General features: G+C 27.5%; 1 protein-coding gene across 1 annotated transcript in view; it reads right to left on the reverse strand.

The window, feature by feature from the left end:
• LOC117170871 (surfactin synthase subunit 2) overlaps nucleotides 1-17,106 on the reverse strand; it is a 74,569-nt gene that overhangs the window by 46,141 nt on the left and 11,322 nt on the right. The window contains exons 2-3 of the mRNA XM_033357915.1: nucleotides 2,319-2,451; nucleotides 1,954-2,229 (exon numbers count right to left, since the gene is read on the reverse strand). Coding sequence (XP_033213806.1) covers nucleotides 1,954-2,229; nucleotides 2,319-2,451 — 409 coding nt within the window. The remainder of the gene's footprint in view (nucleotides 1-1,953; nucleotides 2,230-2,318; nucleotides 2,452-17,106) is intronic.

The following is a 17,106-nucleotide window of genomic DNA, read 5'->3' on the forward strand; positions in this document are numbered from 1 at the left end:
AATCTACACTGTTAGAAAGTGCTGAAATTTTTTTTTAATTTTTAGAATGGCGTAAATTTTGATTATAATTAAAAAGTAAATTTTTCGCAAAAAGTTCACCTTAGATAGTTTTTTATTTTTTCAGATTTATAGTATTATCAGGAAAATATGCTGTCAGTTTTATGTCATCGGAATGAGATCGTTTTTCCGGTAAAGAAAAATCCCGAATGCTGGAGAATGCTGAAAATTTGATTACCGAGTTTGGGAAAAACGACAATTTCCGAAATTTTAAATCACGAAAAAATAAATAAAACTACCGCAAAGGTTTATTAACGAAATTGTAATATTCCGAAATTAAAAGTTAACGAAATTAGAAAAATCATGAATGTCCAGTTTACGAATTGAATAAATTTCCGAAATAAAACAAATTACTGAGATTTTAAAAACCGAATTTTGAGATCCCAAAATTTTTTATTTTTATAATTAGAAAATTTTTGAAAGTAGAAAATTGAAAATCACCGATGTTTCAAGTCCCTCAAAAAATTATATTTTTCTCCCTTTAAATAATGTTAAGAATATTAGAGTTAAATATTTTCCATAGTTTTATTTGATACCTCAATTCGAAATTACGGAAATTTTTTAGTTCGGTTAAGATATTTTCAGTATCTTGCAACATTTCTGATTCTCACTTTTTGGTAAAATTATGTTCTTTCAATAAATGATTTTACCTTAATTGATACATAAAACTAAGAATGTTCACGAAGGGATTAAATATTTTGAAAAGTTTATTTAATATTTATTAGTTTGTTCAAATTTATTTAAAAGTTAATTATATATACAGGAATGTTTTAGTAAAGGCGATTCTAACAGGAAATCTGCCTTATTTTATTTTTAATTTAAAGAAGAATTAAAGGTCAGATTTTTTGGAAAATTCACTTTTTATTTTTTTCGGAAAATGTAAGACATTTTATTAATTTTTAGAATGTTTGAAGTTTTTTAACGAATTTAAAAATTAATGTAGATTGTGCTGCAAGTTGGGTCAAATGAAATTAATCTATGTATATTTATATATAATATTTTTGCATAATTCACTAAAATATATAATAGGGTGTCCAAAAAATGTATTTATGAATTTTCCACTCGTTTTCTTCTAATTTTTTTTCTTTTATTTTCAAAAAACTGTATAGAGCTTCCACTCTCCTTTTTTAGGCCTGAGAATGAATTTTTGCAGATTTTCATTTTATAAAAAATCAAATTTAAGGCTGAAAAATCCTTTTTCATTCAAAAAGTATTTTTCATTTGTTGAGGAATAAGCCCTTAATTTGATAAAAAAATTTGAAGATATTATAGGGGATAGAGTACAAAAATTTTTTATTTCATTAAAATTAAATGTCTTAAATAGCCCGCAAGATTTTTTATTTCTTGGAATATACACACAACAAATTTTCTACAATATAAGACGAATATTCTTAATATATTTCTATAGTACTTTCAATAAAGAAAATATTGTTTTTAGGGTAACACAATTTGTTTCTCTAAAATTTGTATTTCGAAAAACCGAAAACTACGAATATTATTTTTCACTATGGAAACGAAAAATTGTTTACAAATAGAGGAAACTGAGTGGCAGTATTTTTTCAGAAAAGGAAAACGAATTTAGAAGATGGCGTTCACAAAATTCAAAATTAGTCTTTTTTGGGCACCCTAATATAAAAGTATCCCTGAGATTACGAAAAAAAATTGTTGGTGAAAATAATACGAGTCGCATATTTTGCCTCGAAAAACAATATATTTCAGCCCCAAACAATTCCATAACAGTACCAGTGTGACACTGCCCGCTTCTATAAATATTTTAAATAATAATTGATTGTTATATAAATATTTTTTATTCATGTTATTATTCTTTTTCTGTCGGATAATTCGTGTTTTATTAAAATTTTGTTTTCTCTACTTTGTCCATAAAACGCGACTCACCTCCTTCTTCGATTATCACCATAGCCGGCTCGGATTCTTGCAAAATATGTTTGATTCTTGCCACTGGAAATTCAGAGTCCAATGGTAAGTAAGCCATTCCTGATTTTAAAATTGCAGTCAGAATAATTGGTAAACGTTCCGTCGGTTTCATGCAAACCGCAATTATATTTTCGGAATTACTAGAAGGTTTGTAATATCTTCGAATGGTTTTAGCTAGTTGGTCAGTTGTCTTATTCAATTGTTCGTAGGATATAGAAATTTCCTGTCCATTCTCATCTATAATAATTCAGAAATTGTATATTAATAAGAACAACAGAAAAACAAGATTTGGTTGTTCTTAATTAATATTTTAAAAATATATCTACCTTCAAAGAGAATTGCTGTACTTTTCGGATACTTTGTTGAAGTTTCGCTGAGAATTTTGTGAATCAGGCGTCTTTCTTCATTGGGAGAAGTGCAGTATCCCTTAAGCACTGACTGCTGCTGAAGGGAGCCCATCTAAGCAAAAAAAAACATTTGAATGATACTCAATTCTTAATAGCATATTCCTGAAATTTTTCCAACATAATGCAAAATTTTTAATTTTTTATATCAGCAGTCGAGCGCAGGTGGATAACAGCGGATTATAACATATTACCTTGGATTACCTTTACATGCAGAATTATTCTGGACTACCTAAGATTACTCCGGGTTGTCCAGGATTACTCTGGATTACATAAAATTTCGGGGGATTATCGTGTCTGAACAAGACGCACGCAAATTTTCAAGCAAAAAAGATTGATTTTTTAAAACTTTTTTTTAATTATCAACAAAGTACATTTACTTTTAACCAAATATTTAATTATTAACCAAGAAGATTAATTTTCTACCGAAAAAGACGAATTTTCAGCAATATATATATATGAACTTTCAAATAAAGAAGAATAATTTTAAACAAGGTATTTGAATTTTCCACTAAAAAGATCAAATTCCCAAAATTTAACAAAATAATTACAGCCAGAAATATAAATCTTCATTAAAAAAATAATTTTTTAATGAAATTGTTTAGTCTATACAAAATGGATACTGCATTTTCGACCAAAAGTGATGATTTATTAACGAAAAGTGTAATACTAGTTGAGAATTCAACCAAAAGATATTTAAACTCAAAATTCAGAAACAGTCGAATTCAACTAAAAACGATGGATTTTGAGCAAAATATGTAGTTGAATCCTTACCAGAAAAGACAAATTTGCAACAATATAATTAAAGTTTCAACCAAATAGGACAATCTTCAACCAAGTTGTTTGATTTGCAACGAGGTAGAATAATTTTCGTACAAATTGTTGATTTTCTAACCAAGAATATTAATTTGCTACCAAAAAAGACGAATTTGAAAGAAAGTACATGAATTGGTCTTCTACCAAAATAGTTAAATTTGCAACAAACTACGTTAGTTTTCAAACCAGTCGGTCAAATTTTTAACTGAAAAATATATATTTTAACCTAGAAATGGCATAGTTTAATTAGCAGTTAAAAAAAAGAATTTCAAACAAACGAAAAAAACAAAAATTTCAACATTATATATAAATGTTCAGCTAAAGAAGATCAGTTGAAAAACAAATAAAATAATTACATTTTCAGTCAACATAATAAATTTGAAAAAATCTTATCAAAATTCTTGACAACTACTTAGATTTCTTATGTAAATTATTCCAAATAATCTGGATTACGCTGGATTACAAGTTAATAACTTGGATTACCTAAGTTACTAGAAATGAACTGGATAACAACGGAATTACGTTGTAATATAGGGGAATTACTCTGAACTAGAAGTAGATTTCTGCGGATTAGAACTGGATTAATCCAGAATTTTCGTAAGTTACTCCAATTAACATTTGGATTACTTTGCTTTAAAAATATATTTATCCGGAATACTGGGACTACTCCGAATTACAATTGGATCATGCCCGGTAAACACTAGATTAAACGGATTACACCTGATTGCAAATAAATTACCTAGATTTGAAAGTGAATTACTCTTAATTGCCGGGATTAATCCGAATTACTTGAATTGAGGCGGATTACAAGTGGATTACACCAGAATAAACTGTATTAGCCGTATTACACTCGATTACAAGTGTATTACTTTGAAATGCTGAGTTTACTACGAATTACTTGAATGATTCTGAACCATAAGTGGATTACAGTGGACTATATTGGATTAGTCGTAGTACACTAAATTTGTAATGGATTACTCAAATTCATAAGTGGATTAATATGGAATCCTGGAATTGTTCCGAATTACTTGAATTACTTGAATTATGCTAGAAAATAAGTAGATTACTCAGATTTACAAATGGATTATTCTGAAGAACAGGGATTAATCCGAATTACTTGAATTAGTCCAGATTACAGGTGGATTACTCGGAATTATCATGGAATACTTGGATTATACTGGATTAACAGTTTGGATAACTAAACATTCCACAGTGGGGCAAAAAAAAACGACCGTGGACAAATTGATTTTCAAAAGACAATTATTATCTGATTTTAATTTTTTTATTATTAAAATAATCAGAAAACTGAAAGAATACAATGCAAATGTTAAGAAATTTATGAAAATTTTTATAAACAAATAAGTAAATGACAATGGTTTCGTGGGGATTTGCGACGATTCGTCGCTTGATTCGCACTAAATTTGAATAATTTATGAACAAAAAAGTTTTTTATTCAAATTATTACAAATTAATAAATAATTTGTTATTTTAAAAGCATATTTTATAAACAAATGTCCATATCAGGTATTTTTGAAGGAATAAATATATTTTTTTCTATGGAATCAATTACATATTACTTGGAAATAACACCTAAGTATCATATTTGGTCGCACAATAAAATTTAATAATTTTTTTAACTACTTTAATTAACAAATGCACTATTCGGCTATTTTTGTAGGTACAAACTTCATTTTTTCGATGCAATTAACTGCAAATAACTAACTTCTAATTTTCTTAGAACATTTGGATGGCAGTAAACAATTTATTATTGTAAACAACAATTGTTTAACAAATTTGTATCATCTTATGAATTTATAAATGAAATACCACTTTTTTTACGGAATTAACAGCCATTATTTAGCAATGATTTTTACTACGAATCAATAGTATTTGATAATTGATTAACCAAATATAATTAATGAATGCATTATTTGGCTATTTTTCAGCATTTGAACTTGTTGTTTTGTGTGTAGTCAACTGTTAATAACACATTTTTTAACTTTTTTCATACATCGATAACGATCCGTTATTTGTATTTTCATTAACAATGTAGTAAACAAATTTTTTTGGCCAATGCTTTTGTAAACCAAAATGTTTTGTCTTGTGAAATATAATTAAAATTACTAAGTAATAATTCCTAGCTATAAGTTGATGAAAAATGATGATTCATTAAAGAAACTTAATTAATACTAGACTTCCTTTTTTGGGTCACGGAATTAATCGGTTTATTTTGAAAATAACCTACCACGATACAATTTTTAGTGTCAGTCCTGATAAAATGACCAGAGTTAGTAATATTAGGTAGCTTCTAGAAGAATTGATCTAGCTCAAATGCTAGCTCTTTTTTTAGCTCTTGTTGTGACTCTTTTTTTTAAGTCTTGCTAAAAAAGAGTTAAAAAATGTGTTATCAAAAGTTAAATACATAAAAAGAACAAGTTTATGTAAATTGTCCTCTTTAATTTGGTCAAGTTTATTATTGAACTACCGGTACAAATAAGAAAGACACTTTAGTAAAAAGACCTTAATAATAACCCTAGAAAAAAAAACAGCTGAATACGACAATCAAAGAGATTCGAGAACAGGCCAGCATGTCCTGTCTATGACAACCCACTATGAATATGAGACAAGTTGAAAAAAGCTACGGTTCATAAATTGTTGCAGCATTTTTAAATTCTTCTAAAAAAATATAGTACTCTTTTGTCAACCAAAATTTTAGATTTCCTCTTGAATAAAAGAGCCACGCAGGACATACATTCTGCAATGTTTAACGAATCGTTTTTATTAAGGTAATTGCGATCGAAGGTGATTTAATAAAGGATAACATACAAAAATTAGCATTGCAAATGTCAACCATTAATTCTATGGTTCTAGGTTAAATTAATCGCTTTGCGTTCGTTTCGCAATAAGTTGCTTTGTATTGCAATATTTCTCAATTGGATGTACTTTCATAATTAATGATAAGAAAATATAACTTTTTCACGTCCGAGGAATTACGTTCCCCAAGCAAATCAAGAAACTGTAATCATTTTTCACGCATAATTTACAATGATTGACGTACAATTCAATAAACACCAAGGTTTTTTCTATATTTATACTCTGTAGATGACAGAAAGGTGTCATAAAAATTACCAGAAAAATTATGTTAAAACAGTGAATAGGTCATCCTATATGATTTATATGGTAAATTACTGCCAACCTCTTCAACTTATTACTTTCTTCAATTGTTACATAGATTACTTGACATTTAAATCGTACTTTTTTGCGACTAATTACCATTTACTTTTCCCGATATTCTCTGTTCTTTCTAAAGAGCTGGACGAATAGCCACAGCCAATTTAAATGCTTAAGGTTGTAACTCTTGCCTTAGAAGTTCCGCAGTGCGCGAGTACCCAATCGAATATGTTGCGCAATATGGTGCATTGCAATTGGAAACGGTTTAGGCGGCTCTGACTGTTTTTCGTTTCGATCCCTCGAATTGTGACTAAAGCTATTAGCAGACAACCCACGAAACTGGACTAAAAGGACACCAGATTACAGATTACCAGAAACAATCCTTTAATTACAATTTGTGGGAACAGGGCATTAAACCTATGTGTAGAGAATTTATCGGATATCTCGCATTCATTGTTTTTGACTACCTGATTGGTCACATACTGCGTGAAATTGCGTTAAGTGGCTATTTTCAGTCTGTTTTTCTGAATTTGTTGTAATTTTTGTATAAAAATTTCCAAATGATGAAATTCAATTCTAAACATTCATTTTTAAAAGAGAAAATTTAACTTGTAAATGATTTTTTAATGAAAAAGACAACAATCATGTTCTTGGAGTTTTAAAAAAATGACAAAGTAATTTTACTCATAACCCCCTGAAAATATTATAAGAGGCTATATGCATTTACCTATTAAAAATGATTTAAAATTTTCTTAACCATAAATTTGATCAATTAAAATTTCTAAGTAATTTTATTAGATGACATCATATATTTCTGAATGCTTTTACAGAGTATTGATAAAAGAGAACATTTTCAGTATCAATGTTTTTTTATATTGAAAAATTAATTCGCTATTAACAGAGATGAGGAAAATAAAATGATGGGAAAAAACTTAAAACGTCTAAGTACTGGTAACAAAAAAATTAACAGTGCCAACATTAAAATTCCTGGAAAAATTGAAAATGATTTAGATTTTATTCTCGGTTTTATTTTAAAACATTATTTTCCAGCTTTGATGATTTTGAAATAGATTAAAAAAGAATATGAAAGATTTTAAACCATTTTTGCAGAATTTGAAAAAAATGACAAAACTTTAAATTATTTGAAAAGATATTTCAAAGTTTTGAAAGATTTCAAAAGATTAAAGAATTATTTGAAATTAAAAAAGATGTCAAGATATTTCAAACTAAGCGTAGATTTTTCAAGATATGGGAATACAATTTTAGAATTGTTTCTTAAGGTTTTAAAAAATTTCTCAATTGTTTTATTTTTTCTATTTGAAATTTGAAAACAGTACAAAAAATTCTTAAGATTTAAAAAGAAACAAAAATGATTTTAATTTTAAAAATGATTTCAACAAATTAAAAAAAGTGCATTTTCGAAGAATTGGAATTTTTGAAAATTTGTTATATTTTTTTTACAAAATTTATTTCAAGACTATATTTAAAAAGATATTTCAACATCCGAAAGATTTTCAAAATTTTCAAAACAGAATCTGGAAGATTTTCTAAAAAAATTGTAATCCTGCAGAATTGTTTAAAAGTTCCAGGAAAAATTCGAATAATTTGAAAATATATTTAGAAGTTTTAGACACATTTCAACAATAACTTAAAATACGAAAAGATGGCAAACACCTTAAGATACAATGTAGATTTTTCTAAGATTACGAAATACTTTTTTGAAGTTTAATCAAATTTTTGACAATATTCAAGGTAACACATTTTTTTTAAACATTCCTGGTAACATTTAAAGTGATTCTTTATTTTTTAAAATTAATTTAGAAGGAATATTTAAAAACCTTCCTAAACTTATAAAAACGAAATCGGAGGATTTCAAGAGATTTATAGGAATGATTAAAGTCATTTTAAGAAATATTTAAGAATTTTAAAAGATTTGAAGAGATTAAAAATCTTATAAAACTTTGAAAATTTTTTTAACTACTTTAAAATTTTGTTTCAACTTCAAAAAGTCCTCAAAATCTTTAAAACTTAAATATTTAACAAAAAATTGCTCCATCTTAAAGAATAAAAAGAATTTATAGGAAATTTTCTAGATCCTGTTTAGATGAATCTGAAATCTTCAAAAACCCTTTTTAATTTTCAGGCGTAACCTATCAATATTATATATGTCTAATTTTTAAGTAAATAAAGAAATAAATTTTAAAAATGAATATTTATCAAACATTTAGTTTTTAACCAAAAATTATTTTCTTATTATATTACAATTTGACTCATTCTTTTTTATTGATTGGAAAATCGTTTTTGTTTAAAAATTCAATCATTTTGTAGAACATTCTTCTTTCTGGATGATTTTTAAATGATTCATCATTTTAGTTTAAAATTCATCTCGTCAGTTAAAAATGTAATCATTTGGTTAAAATTCGTCCTTTTTGACAGGAAATTAATATTCTTGATAGGAATTTCATCTTTATGGTTGAGACTTTAACAAATTTTTTGATTTTTTTTGTTAAGAATTTAACGGTTTATATGATTAATTATTAATAATGATATTAAATTATATTTAGTAATAATGTAATTAATAATATTAATTAATAATAATGAATTAATTTTTCTATAAATATCAAATATTGTTATTTAAAAAGAAAAATGTAGGACCCCATGTTTTTTTATTTTCTGAAAGTTGTGTTTTGCACAACTCATGAGTATAATTAGATAATTTCATTTGAATGAACTTTGATTAATTAATCTAAATTGGCAGGTATGAAAGGTATTTTAACAAGTGTAGTTATTAACGAGTAACCAATATTCATAACAGGCTAATCAACTACGTGGATCTTAAAAATTGCAAAAACCAATAATATAAATTTAATGATAGGTTCTGAAAGACAGGTTCTAATAATATCAATTAAAAGCATCTTAAGAGAATAATAAATTATAAAAAGTTTAATTAAAAATTATCATAAGCCTATTTATTTTGAAACTACAGAATAAAGAATTTTTGGAGATGATAAATCCTAGCTAAAACTCTGCGTGTGACATCAGTAACTTAAAATTTTTATTCTTAGCAAGAAATATTATTAAAACGATTTTTAATAACAATGAACATCATAAATCAAATCAAAGATCGTACACTGTCCCTCTAAAAATACGTTTCCACTAAATAAGGTTTTAGGCAAATGAATATTATTATTTCTCGAGGAAAAAGTATCAAGAACTGTCAAATATTATCGTAACTAATAAATATTTAAATAATAAGCCACCATAGTTCAACTTTTAACTCGCTGTAGTCACACTGAGTCCAGTGGACCCCAGGAAAACTGCGTCTTTATATCCTCGAAGAGACAGTTTAAAATGGAACTAATTATTTATAAAATAATTAATAATAATTATTGATTTAAAACTGACCTATTTGATTTTACGAGTTTTATGAAAAATATGTGACAAAAAAGTTTCTGTTTGGTATATAATTATAAAAAACAACTTTAGAAACCTAACATATATTAAATATCCGTATTTGTTTTTAAAAATTTTTATCAAGAAAAAAAGGATTGAGGATTTTGCAAAGTTACCAAAGTAATTGTAATCAAAATAATTTCCCCAACAGTTTTTACAAAAGTTATAGCATCGACTTTGTACAATGTATACAAAGTCCTTTATTAAGAGTTTAAAAAATTGTATATATAGTTGTTAAAAAAGAATCATTTTTAATACTTATATATAAAAAAAAGTCTTAGTTCCGTCGGAAAATTGTACTTTTCCTCGTGGAGTAGGTGTCCTGAAAAATGATTTACTTTTTTCGAAAATTTTTGGTCTGATAGTTGCCGAGATATGCAGCCACATATATGCCAATTTTTGTGCAAATTTAATTGGTCATAGCGTTGAAGTTTGAAGACGGGTCGTTGCTTGGAATTGTTTTTACAGTTTTTATGAATCAATAATAGGTGATAGTTTCGAACCCCAACTTAGAGCGAAATGGAACCTCATCTTGAAATTAGGGCCAACAAAATTTATCCCAGTGTTTTTACTGTGTTATAATTTCATTAAACAAAAATTTAAATTTTTATGACTAATTATTATTTATTTCTGTTTTTCATTACATTCAATATCTATATGTGCCCTGTGGCAGCGGCTGTAATTAATACTATACTTAGAGAATAAAAGGGAATGCAATGAAAGTTGTATAAAGTTGTAAAAAAACAAAACAAAAAAAAAACTTATAAAACGCATGATAAGGAAGTTTTTATTATTTAAGACTAACTTAAATTATGAATGAACTAAGCGTTTAAAAGTCAAATATTCAATTACGTTCAATATTACTTACATGTTTTCTCTTGATATTAAGTTTAAACATGAAATGATTGAATGGAATCAACATAACATTTAAAGTATTTATCGTAGAATTTGGGATTTGAAAAATTTGAAGTCGATGATGAAATTTAAACTAAACTTGAAAGAAAAAAACTCTGAGAATGTAAAATATAAATAAAAACTTAAATACAGAACATGGAAACTGTATTTTTCAAATTTCTATTATAAAAATGGTATGTAAGTTGTCGAATTAAGTGTTCACAAATGCCAAATTACTTGTGAAATTTGCATAAAGTTTAAGGAAAACTCTAAATTCAAGAAAAGAATTTAAAACTAAAAAACATAAAATGAAAGAAGCCTTTTTTGAATTTTAAGGAATAAAACTCGTACTCTAGTCGTAGAATTTCGTTTTGAAAGATACGATGTCTATAGTGAAATTTCAACTAAACTTCTAAAAAACTCTGAGATTGTAGAAGAGAAATATGAACTTAAATACAGAAAAGGTGGATTGTTTTTAATTATAAAAATTGTGCTCGAGACATTGAACCCAGTTTTCAGAATTTGGAAATTAGTCGTGAAATTCCAACATAACTTGTGAAAAAACTTCAAAAGCATTTCGGTCTCACCAAACTGTGCATGTGTATATCATACATAGAGTGAAACCCTTTAATAGCCCTCCCTTCTATATTCCTTCTGAGAATTGACGCCGCGCCGCAGGTTGGTGTAATAGGAGCTGCGCGAGGTGTGCAGGGGTACTCAAACAAAACCGAGCGGGCTATAATGAGTAATTTCCCACCCACCGTCAGCCCCAAAATCGGCGCTGTAGAAGAGTTTCACTGTATTTCAAACTGAACGTATTTAATACGTATATAGTACGTATTTAATAGCATCAAATGCAAAACGCAGCTGATTGGCCAAAAAGTGTATATTTGCATAAGCATCAAACATTTTAGGCCACTTGATTCTACGAGTATATATTTAAAAAACTGTGTTCCCTCACTCCACCCCGCTAACCCCTAATATTCTTACGACCTGTCCGGGATTCCAAAAAATATTTGTGAAAAATTTAGTTTCGATGGGTTAGAACCGCGAATTACCCCTCCCCTCTCCACTATTTTTCCCCTCTCTTCGTATGTCCCTCGTCCTTTACTTTTTTATATATTTCAAAAAAGGCCCCCTTCTCCATTCCATCTTCCCCCCCCCCAATTTCCATATGACCTTTTTGGGAGCCCAAAGAATAGGTGGGAAAAATTTGATGCTGATTAGTAAAAAACTACGGCTGTGTCCCACAGAGGGAGGAAAGGCACTTTTTCACAAAAAATGTGTAGAGCCTTTAATTTTGGTCCGATTTTCATTTTTTTAAATGAAGGTTCCTTAAAATCTGAAGAGCTTGACGCTACGAACTTTTGTCTCTTTTATTTGTTTATTAATCATTTTTCCACTCAGAGTATACAAAAACTGAAATTTTTTATGGATCAATTTTTTACGCTTTAATTAATGGTCAGGAAAATTTTATATTATCCTAAATTAATCTTGAGGGACTTATTTGTCAATTGTCAATTTCACAATTTCACAATTGTCAAATCGGTGAATTTTTGGTTACTAAAAGTTCTTCACATTGATGTAGGAAGGACATTTAATTACAAAAAACACCTAAAAGCTTATAATAACCATTGTTATAAACAATTCTTGTAGCAAAATATTAAAATTGGAGATTTTTCCAAATTATAATTTCCTTCAATCGCCATAACATCTTCAGGTATTCCCTAAAATAATAAATATTTAATAATATTTGATAAAATATAACAATTTGCATTTTTATAAACAAATTAGATGAAGAAATTCAAAATTTCGGCCCTTTCGCATAGAATTTTTTTTTGTACTGGAAATGTTGTAAGATTTAGTCTAAAATCGAAATATAAAAGAACCTTCACCCATTCGTTTACGCGATAAAAAGTATTTTATATCAAAGTTAATATGTTAAAAAATATATCGCGAGTAGGTGGCCTAAAAAATTTCAATTAAGGCTATGATTAATTCAGAATTCAAACATCATTTAAAAAAAAAGATGCAATCTTTCGCTTACGAAACAAACTATATACTAATCGATAATTTTATTTACTTAAAATTAATAATATTAGTCTATTAGAAAATTTATTATCATTAGTTTATTAACTTTTAATTTTTTAAACAAATGGAATTTGTTTAAATAATTTTTTCTCAAATTTGTCCATTCACCCGGCCCCTCAAAATTATTACTATTAGTCTAGTGGAATATTCAATAACATTGTTTCATCAATTCTTAATTGTTTGAACAAATAGAATTTGTTTTAAAAAATAACAATTAACTAACCAATGTTGTTCAATATTCCACTAGACCAATAGTAATACTTTTTATTAACAATTTAAAAAAAATTAAATTAATAAAAAAATGTTGATATATATGCTACTAAAGAAATCTTAATAATTTTGAATAAAACAAATTATTTAAACTAATTCCATTTGTTTAAACAATTGGAAATAATTGAACTAATGTTAATAAATATTCCACTAGACCAATAGTAATCATTTTGAAGGGAAAACGAATTTTATAAATAAAATTATTTAAACAAATTCGATTTCTTCAAATAATAAAAAATTAATTAACCAATGATAATAAATATTCAAGTAGGCAAATATTAATAATTGTAAGTAAAAAATACGAGAAGACAGTGTTGAAAGGGTTATTTCATAAGGAAATAGCATTTTTGGTTTTAAGGGAAGTTTTCAGGTACTCGTGGGGGTCTGTTAGATGCGTCAAATCCATATGTCTGGTACATGAAATTCTTCGTTGAATAATTTTCGACAAGCCTTTCCCATACCATTTTTTCAAACCCTGAAAAATTATTCGAAAAACTCAAAAAAGTGATTTTTTCCAAGTGATTTTTTCCCATGCATTTTACATGCGTTTTAAAACTCGACAACCGGAATTCAAAACAGATTCTCGCAGACAAAATTATGTCATAGTGTTCACAATAAAATTATCTTTATTTTGATATAAGGCTTATTGCGTAAATACATTGGTGTAAAATATCAGTATCGACTTACCTGTTTATACCTGCCAACCCAATAGCCATGATAGGAAAAAAATAGACAACCCAACGTTTGCATATTCTATAAGATTCATACTTTCAATGAGTAGAAATTTTTTTCCGTGAACGAACGATTACAATTTTTTTTAAAAGTCATTTTTGCATTTTTAATGTAATTTTTAATAAATGGAATTTGTTAAAATAATTTTTTTCGAAAATTCGTTCCATCCCTTAAAATTTTTACTATAAATCTAGTGGAATATTTAATAACATGGGTTTATTAATTTGTAATTGTTTGAACTAATGGAATTTGTTGAAATAATTAATAATAAATTAATCAATGTTGTCAAATATTCCACTAGACCAATAGTAATAATTTTTATTAAAAATTTTTGTTTTAAATAAAATTAATCAAACAATGTTTTAAATCTTGTAGACAACCTGCTCGGGATATATTTTTTAACATATTAACTTTGATACAAAATACTTTTTATCGCGTAAACGCATAGGTGAAGGTCGCTTTATATTCAACAAAAATTATTTCTATGCGAAAGGGCAAAAATTTTGAATTTGTTTATAAAAATTTAAATTTTTATGTTTTAACAAATATTCATAAATATTTATTATTTCAAGGAATACCTGAAGTCGTTCTGGTAATTGAAGGAAATTATAATTTGAAAAATCTCAAATTTTAATATTTTTCCAACAGAATTGTTCGTAACAATGGTTATTATAAACTTTTCAATTAATTTTGTGATTGAATGTCATTCCTACATTAATATGAAGCACTTTTATCTAACAGAATTTTTTTACCGATAATAATACTATTTGCTAAATATTCACAGAATTTGTTTATAACAAATAAATGGAATAATGAACAAATTATTTGCAATGTATGAGTCCTCAAACATTCATTTAAGACAATATAAAGTTTACCTAATCAGTTATTAAAGCGTCATAAATTGTTATGTACAAAATTTCAGTTTTTCATTACTTTGAGTGAAAAAATGATTAATAAACAAATAGAGTAGACAAAAGTTCGGAGGGTTAATCTCTACATATAAGTTAATGAACTTTAATTTTTTTTAAATTCCAGATTGGACCAAAATTGAAGGCTCTGGACATTTTTGACCGGAAAAAGTGAATTTCCTTCCACTGTGTGCCATACCCACCCTATCTTCACCCCTCTTACGTGACACCATACTCTCACGGCTATTTTGGATTATTGATTAAACAAAAGCTATTTTGCTGCAGGAATTTTTTAGAAGCAGCTAATGGGTTTGGGGTTTGTGGGTTTAAGGTTTGCGGCTTTGTGAATTTGGGATTTGTGGGTTTTTGGGTTTGTGGGTTTAGGATTTCTGGCTTGTGAGCTTGGCTCTGTAGATTTTAGCTCGATAAAATACACAAGAATAGCATAGTCATAACTATAGCACAGACACCTGCGTATTTTCTGGTCCTGTACAATTTTTAATATTTTAATTTTTCAAAATTGAATATCTTAGCGAAAAAAAAAGTTTAGGAAAATCAGCGGCATTTGAAAGGGGAAAATAATGTTTTTAAATGTTATATACAGTTTTTTGAGAAAAAAAGAAGCGACAGTCCATAACCTCAAATATAGGCCGAAATAACATTTTTTGCCCTTTAATTTAGAACATTTTAAAATTCTGACATGATAGAGTATATCCGAGTCCAGATTTGGATTCAGAGACCCAAAATTGACTGGAAATTACTTGTTTCATCTATTTTACAATTTTTAAGAAGGGTTGTTTTATCAGCAAACATTATTACAGGACATTTATTTATAAAACTTAATTTTGAAACACAAATCTCTTATTATTTTCAACCAATAACAACCTATCTTTGCTTAGTTAATACTTCACTGAATGAAGTGAATATTCATTTGCAACAATAATTTAATGAATTTTTTCTAAAACATAATATACCTATTTATTTTGAGATGATGAACCAGAATTTGAGGTACTGCATCCGAATTTGACGTCAAATTAGCACCTTATCCGATTAGTCCTACACCTTTAGAAAAAACGTTTTTTTTCGAATATATGATGGAAACACTTGCTTTCATTGTATATTTCAAGCTACTGAATTCAACAATGAAGTCAGATCAGTTAGATTACTAAAAAGTTCGTAACATAACCTCACAATAAGATTTTTTAAGCAAATAATTGTAGGCGAGCATAGTAATTTCGTGAATCTTGATGGCGTCGAACTCAGTTTTTAATTTAGATCAGCATAATAACGAAAAATAAGAATTGAATAATCTTGCTTCAACGTTGGAAAGAAAGGAGAAGAAGGAATAAAGTCAAGTGTCTATAGGAACAGAGGGCAGTGTTTTCAGAAATAATTTTATCTTAAGACCCTAATTCCAATATAAATATTCTTCACAGCAATTTAAATAATTAGGTGAATGAAATCCGACATTTGTCAATAAAGCAGTAAAAAATTTATAGAACATGAAGAACTGTCTTCAGTTTATTGCACAGATGTTTTTGGACTAAATGAAGTCTGAAAACCGTGCTATTGCACAACACAAAAGCATATGCATCGATCCCAAAAGCTCATTTAACAAAACTTAAAGAAGATTACAGCAATAACTATGAAAATCATATTGGACAAAATTAAACAAGAACAACATGAATGTCGAATTTGTGGAGATTTTAAAGTTCTTTCAATGATTTTGGTACAGCAGTCAGGAAATACGAAGCATCCTTGCTGCTTCTGTCTATGGGACAGTCGAGATCGTGGTAGTCATTATAAGAAAAAAATTTGCCCAAAAAGCATGTTTCTAGAACGGGGATCTGAAAATATCATCAATGACCTATTAACAGGAGCCATTGAAAGTCCTTCCACCTCACATTATAAATTTGGGTCTGGTGAAACAATTCGTAAAAGTTAACTGAATTGTTCGATGCTAGATTGAAAGAAGAAATATTCCTAGGGAACGCTAAAAGAACAAATCTGAAAAAGGAGGTTTCAAAAATTGTTAATTGTTTCAAGAAATTGAATGTTTTAAGAAATTTAAAGTTTCACATTTAATGAATTGAAAAAGTGAAAGGTTCCATGAAGATATAAAAGTAATGATCCAATGCCATCAAGAAAGATGGAATAAAAATATGATTGAATACTGCTGGATCTTGAAAAGAGATGCATCTAAAAAAAATATATGAAAAGGAAAATGCCACGAAGGTCTTTTGAATGCAAAAGAGTGCGTTAAAATAAAAAAAATAGCTGTCCTTGCATGCAACCGTAAAAGACTAACGCTAATTTTACTTACGAATCAGATTCAATGCTTCGGAATACATTATAATTTAATTCAATCCTGAAAA

The sequence above is a fragment of the Belonocnema kinseyi genome, chromosome 4, assembly GCF_010883055.1.
Source record: "Belonocnema kinseyi isolate 2016_QV_RU_SX_M_011 chromosome 4, B_treatae_v1, whole genome shotgun sequence".
NCBI lineage: Eukaryota > Metazoa > Arthropoda > Insecta > Hymenoptera > Cynipidae > Belonocnema > Belonocnema kinseyi.